The sequence below is a fragment of the Amphibalanus amphitrite genome, unplaced genomic scaffold (assembly GCF_019059575.1).
Source record: "Amphibalanus amphitrite isolate SeventyFive unplaced genomic scaffold, NRLGWU_Aamphi_draft 001222F_arrow, whole genome shotgun sequence".
NCBI classification, from domain to species: domain Eukaryota; kingdom Metazoa; phylum Arthropoda; class Thecostraca; order Balanomorpha; family Balanidae; genus Amphibalanus; species Amphibalanus amphitrite.
Window position 1 is genome coordinate 166,642 of NW_024882716.1, and position 6,227 is coordinate 172,868.

A 6,227-nucleotide genomic window follows, 5' to 3' on the forward strand; every position below is an offset into this window, starting at 1 on the left:
GTGCCATTCTGAGTTGATATTTTCAGACGCGATTCTTTTTGAAGTGAGCCGAAGTATTTTGATGCATTTTCTTCTATAAATTTCCTTTAAAGCTTTGTCCACAGCAGTACGCAATCACTGTTCGGAAATTATGGACAAAACAATTGTATAATAAAAGTGTCACCAAAACCTGTCGAAACTACTTAGCATGTATGCGGCATGTAGGAAAACAGAGTCATCACCATGGCCTCATAGCACAAGGCCGACAATATTGCGCTGAGCTGACGCGGGCCACCGCAGTTGATGTGCCACCGTGGTCCCAGCCCCGATCCGTCTCAAGGAACAAGCCCTTCAGGCGCGCAACTGGTCACTTCATGAATCTATTCCAAATGAGTGGGTCTCCGCTTCAATCTTGTGGTTTACCGATTTATTCGTTTCGCCCAAACGTCTCATTTTCCATGTTTTGTTTTGTTTTGTAAGAGGAGCTGTCATCTGAAAGTTGATGCATTTCGGGATGAGTTGGGCTGTACCTTTTTATATCATTGTTTTTATTACTTATTTTACCTTTACCTTAATGACAAAGGACTTGCTCGAAAGATACAGTGAATGAATTAAAAAACATACTTAATTTACATTTACCTTTACGGAAAAGGGCCTCCTAAAAACATAAGATAATTAGATAAAAAACAATGATTTTTACGCGGATCAGGATGTGCATTTTGCACTCTTTTCATGTCGGCTTTTAGCCTCCATTCTATCAAACTTGTTTGCTGATATTCTTAACCCGCGCCGGGCCGGGGGTGTTTAACCCGCGCCCCGCTGGGCTATTCAGCCATACGCGCCCTGCTGGGGGGGGGGGGGCAGATTCTGCCCCCCCTGTCTAACTTCCGAACCGATGGTCGTAGAAAGACGGGGAAAACGGCAATCGAAAGCTCTCAACAAGGCGGATCTTAAGAGCCCAAATTTTTTTGCTTAAGTAGGTCAGAGGTCAGGTCAAGGTCAGGTCAAGGGTACAAAATGCAAGTTTCTACAGTATCGGCCTTGCACCGTAGTTGCCGAAGAATGGACTGAGACTGATTGCCCAAAACGTGTTCTTAGACTACCAAGACAATATTCGTTGCACACAATGTCATTCAAAGGTCAAGGTCAAGGTCAGGTCAGGTCAGGTCAGGTCACCAAAAACAAAATATAGAAAAGGGCATGTGCGACACATGTTTTATGGGTCATTTTACTCATGGAATTCAATAGGCACACTCAATAAGTGATATGGACCACCTCTGGATGAATTTCAGGTCGAGGTCAGGTCAAGGTCAGGTCAAGTGAGGTCAAATTTTGAAGTTGGTTGTTAAGGCCTAAAAAGGTGTCTATCCGATGCAGTTTTTCACGGCGAATCGAATGGTGCTATTTTTGTTTCCGTACGAGGTCTAGAACTTCCAAAAAAATCATTTTTCAAAAAAATTGTGCGTCGTGACGTCATAAAATTTTGAATAACTCCCACATTTTTTAACCGATTCTTCTAAAAATTGGTATGTAGGTGCACATAGACCACTTCTTTGACATATATTCCGGTTTTTTCGATAAATTCAAAATTTTGGATTTTATAAATATTTTCCCAAAAAAGTCAGTTTTTTGGAAAAATTTTGGCCAAAATCCAAAAATTTCAAAAAACCGAGATAGCCATTTGATAGACAAAGAAGAATCACGTATAACCTTTTTTGTTACGTCTTGATTCCTTTAAAAATGAAGATGTTAGCGGCGTTTGAAATTTTGCCGTTTTTGAGGCGAAAATGGCGAACATGACGTCACTAAAACGTCAATTTCTCAAAAATTTTCCGACGGATTTCGCTCAAATTTTCAGGGAACGTGTCAAATTGATGTATGATAAGGTACTGAAAGTTTGACGTTGCTGGCGTAACGCGTTTAGAAGTTATTGGCGAAAAACGGGAGGGGGGGCAGATTCTGCCCCCCCCCAGCGGGGCGCGGGTTAAACACCCCTCCCCCCCTGCGGTTTTTCGCAGATATCTCAAAACTGTTTGTGAATATTGTCCGCACATGTTCTGAAAATTTCAGACCCAGGTCGCCTTAGGTCAGGTCACCAGGTCACGCCAAGTGACCTCATCTCAGAAAAAATAATAATGCTCGTCATAGCTGCACCGATTGATCGATTGCCTTGAAAAGTTCAGCGATTGATTAAAACAACATTATCTATAAAATTCTCATCTCGAAATTTTGATATCGGTGACCTAAGGTCAGGTCAATTTTGCGGCCTCTCCAATATAAGTCAATGGGAGAAAATTGACAAGCGTCTGTTTTGCACGAGCGCTATTCTAGACACTCTCAAACATCGAGTCGAGATGTAGGTAACATTGACACACTGAACCGGAAAATGGCAGTTCTGTTATCCCTCGTTATGTCCCCGAGGTCATCTCAGGTCACGAACAGAATCTAACAGTTTTTCGCTAATAACTTCTGATAGAGGCGTGCTAGAGCGCTGAGAACGCCTTAAATGTGTTCGGCTCGACGTTGCGGATCGACTGATATGCAACATGACCTTTTCCTGTCAGGTCATGACCTTGACCTGAGGTCAAATTTTTAAGTTGACCTTTCAAGGTCAAATTATATTTCTGTCGACGCGTCTTAACGAGAGGAACACAATGCTGGCAAAAGTAATGTCATTGCTCTTTTGAGTCAAAAGTTATTGCCGAAAAAAACGTTTTTCGTAAAAACGGCTATTTTTGGAGTTTTTGCCCTCTGGAGGCTAAACCGTTGACCTGAGGTCAAATCTGAGCACAATACCCAGAAAGGTCTGTAAAAGAGCTATCGAATGCGCTTTTCTGCGGCGCTGTAGCTCTATTGGTTCCCGAGATAGCCGTCGGCAGTTTCCAAAATGTTGAAATAGTCAACATTTTACCATTGGTGACCTCTGGTGACCTGACCTTTGACCTGACCCAAAAAATGACCGAAGTGTTTTCGTCCTTATTTTGGAAGCTCTTTCGATTGCCGCTTTATGCGTGTCACTACGTGGCCCAGGAGCCGAGTTAGAAGGGGGGGGGGTGTTCAGACACCCTCCCCCCCCGGCCCTGCGCGGAATCTCAGAGCAACGGCCCGGCGCGGGTTAATTCGACGCCAAAAGAACTAATACCATTTTCGGGGCCAGATATTCAAAGAAGTCTTCATATACAGGCCACATTTTGGGGAGAGTGTTCCAATAATAGAATGCGTTATGTGCGCTACCGAGAGACTCCTGACATCCGCGCCAATAAGGGGCCTTCCGAGCTTCTTTTAAACGCCCATTGCGGGGGTCTGTGAAGTCACACCGTTCCGTCTTTTCCATCCCCAGGACAAGCAAAACCTTCTCCTCCACTTCCCAACCCCATGTTCCGGGCTGGACAGGAAACTGTATCCCATGTGGGAAGCTCCTAGTGGAGCAGGCCCGTAGCCGGGTGCAGCGAGTGTGTTGAGGAATGGGTGGCCTGTCCTCTGGATGGGCTCAGCCCCAACGATTCACTAGGGTACATACCCGCCCAGACCAATGTCTTTCCCTATTTCTTATCATCCTTCCGGCTCTGGAATGGTCCCGTCAGACCGAAAGAGCTTAACCCAATAATAAAGAAAAACTTTGAAGCTAATAAATTACCCCCGAGAGCCTTGGAGTCATCTGACTGTCCACCTACCTTTAGGGCCATTGAACACATAACGGACTGCTGCGCTACCGAGGCCCCGATAAGTGCTTGGTGGAGGATTTCTGAGCAGGTGGCAGATACTATGTAAACTACATGCAGGCCCTTGGGTGCATTACCCTTGACTTGAGCTGCTGAATGGACACTGAGATACCAGCTAACAAACCACTGAGCTACTAAGGGGTTCTTCGAGCCGCCAAAGAGCCCTTGAGCACCTGACGGCCCCTGAGCCACTATGGCATCAAAAGGCTCTCTGAGCTTAGTGTGGAACTCTGAGCTATTTGGGAGTTCTTGAGCTGCCAATGGACTGCTGAGCTACCAAGGAGCCCTTGAGATACCGAAGGAAGGACCATGAAAGCTACCGAGGGTCAGCCCGAGTGGTTGAAAGAAGACTTTACAGGCGGATGGCTGAGCCTTTTGAGCGAGTCACTGATGACATGTGCCATCTAAAGCACCAAAGAGCCCTAAAGCGCATGGTGAGGTCTCTTAGCTACCGAGGGGCTCTTGAGCTAACGAGAGACCCTCCAACCATACTACACTGCCCTTGATCACGGATATGAAGTGCTGGTAAGGACTCATTTATCTACCTCATCCCAGTTGTCACACTCCACTCCCTCTGTTTCAGCATGCTGACGGAGGAGCAGCAGGACTCGTCGCCGGTCGAGGCGGCCGCCAGTTTCGAGTCGGAGAGCGAGCTGAGTCTCTCCGACAGCGGCTCCCCCTGCGGCTCTCCCTCAGCCAGTCTCCAGCTGGACGCTCCACCGCCTCTGGTACCGTCACCCTACGGCGCGACGCCAGCGCCGCCCACCGGCGTGCGGCGGGTCATCAGAAAGCTGTTTACCAACTCGCGCGAGAGGTGGCGCCAGCAGAACGTCAGTGGGGCGTTCGAGGAGCTGCGCCGCCTGGTGCCGGCCCACCCGCCCGACAAGAAGCTCTCCAAGAACGAGATACTGCGCCTGTCGATCCGCTACATCCGACTGCTGACTTCGGTGCTGGAGTGGCAGGAGAGTCAGCTGGAGAACACGCCGCCGACAGCCCGGGTCAAACAGGAGGTCACCGAGACGGCCGGTTCGCCGCTCTGCCAGGACCCGCACCGCTCCGGCTGAGACCGGCTGAGACCCGCAGGGCGCAGCGGGCAGCCCGCACCGCTCCGGCTGAGCCCGGCTGAGACCCGCAGCCCGCACCGCTCCAACTGAGTTCGGCTGAGACCCGCACTGAGCCCAGCTGGGACCGGCTGAGACTTGCACTGCTCAGTGCTCCGGCTGAGTTCGGCTGAGACCCGCACCGCTCCAGCTGAAACCCCACCTGAGCCCAGCTGGGACCGGCTGAGACTCTCACTTGATCCGCAGCGTTCTGGCTGAGCCCGGCTCAGACCTGCACCGCTCCGGCTGAGCCCATCTGAGACTCGCACCGAACCCCTCTCGCTCCGGCTGAGACCAGCTGCTCCGCACCACTCCGGCTGAGCTGGTCTTAAGCCCGCAGCAGGCTGAGGTCCAAACAGCCAGACTGAGGCTCTCACTACTCTCCGACTGAGTCTCGGATTAGACCTGGGCACCGCTGTGGCTGGAATCCAAATAGACGGCTGAGTCCAGCTGAGTCCAGGCCTCAAATAGTCTGGCCGAGGCCCACACAGGTTCTGCTGGGTCCTGAGGCCCGTGCAGCACCGGCCTGAACAACAGCACAACAGCTTAGCCCAGCTGAGGCCTGAGCTGTCGTAACTGAGTTGGGTGGAGGCTCACAGTGCACCATTGGAGGCTGGCGGATAAAATTATACTGCAATACCTATGCCTAAATGGTGTAGCACCAGCCCAGTACATTTGAGGAATAGCTGATGTCTCGGCAGCCTCAGCTGGGGATATTTGGTGTGTAAGAGTACATTAATGTGTGTACGACTACACGTATGGTAAATGTTTGTTCTTGTGTGCATTCAGTGTAAGTACCTAATTGTAACTGCTGTCAGCGTGATATTTGATGTCGGTATTTATTTATGGCTGAAGCAGCGTCATTAACAAGTCGTTCCCTATAGTGATGACGGAAATATTCGGCGATGACGCGTTTTTACGGCGTCATTGTCCGGTGCCGATCGCCCACCTGGCCAATGTGACGTCATCGTCAGCTGGCGCGGAAGGCGGTGCTAAATCGATCGTCATTGGTTCTGTGTTCTGTGGTTGGTCATCGTCATTGGTTCTGTGTTCTGAGATCTGTGGTGGTTACGGGGAGAGGGAGGGAGGGGAGAGAGGGGAGAGGGGAGAGGCAGATGGTGGCCGGTAGCGCCTGACAACGCGTCCACCGGCGAAGTTCCGGTGGCACGTGCTCCTCCCCCTCCCCCGTCATCAATACCCCCTGGGGAGGGGACGGTCAATAGCCGGGTTGGTTTGGACTTTGGACGGTCCTATGTACCGCAGTACTGGCCAGGGACCTGCTGGTCGAGCATCGGTCGATAGTATAAATGATGATAGTTATGAACTGACATTATCCCGCACAACTGCAGCTCATTCCAGTAGCACGGATAAGGTGCAAATGCTTGGAGCAGTTGAGTAAATCCTGCAGTAACGAAATAATGCAGCA

The 6,227-nt window shown here is 50.0% G+C and overlaps 1 protein-coding gene across 1 annotated transcript; it reads left to right on the forward strand.

Moving 5' to 3' along the window:
- The first annotated feature begins 4,285 nt into the window (after nt 1-4,285).
- Nucleotides 4,286-4,931, forward strand: LOC122371252 (T-cell acute lymphocytic leukemia protein 1-like). Its single transcript, XM_043347427.1, has one exon. It carries the CDS (start codon nt 4,286-4,288, stop codon nt 4,763-4,765), a length of 480 nt encoding a protein of 159 aa, XP_043203362.1. The 3' UTR covers nt 4,766-4,931.
- Nucleotides 4,932-6,227: the final 1,296 nt, after the last annotated feature.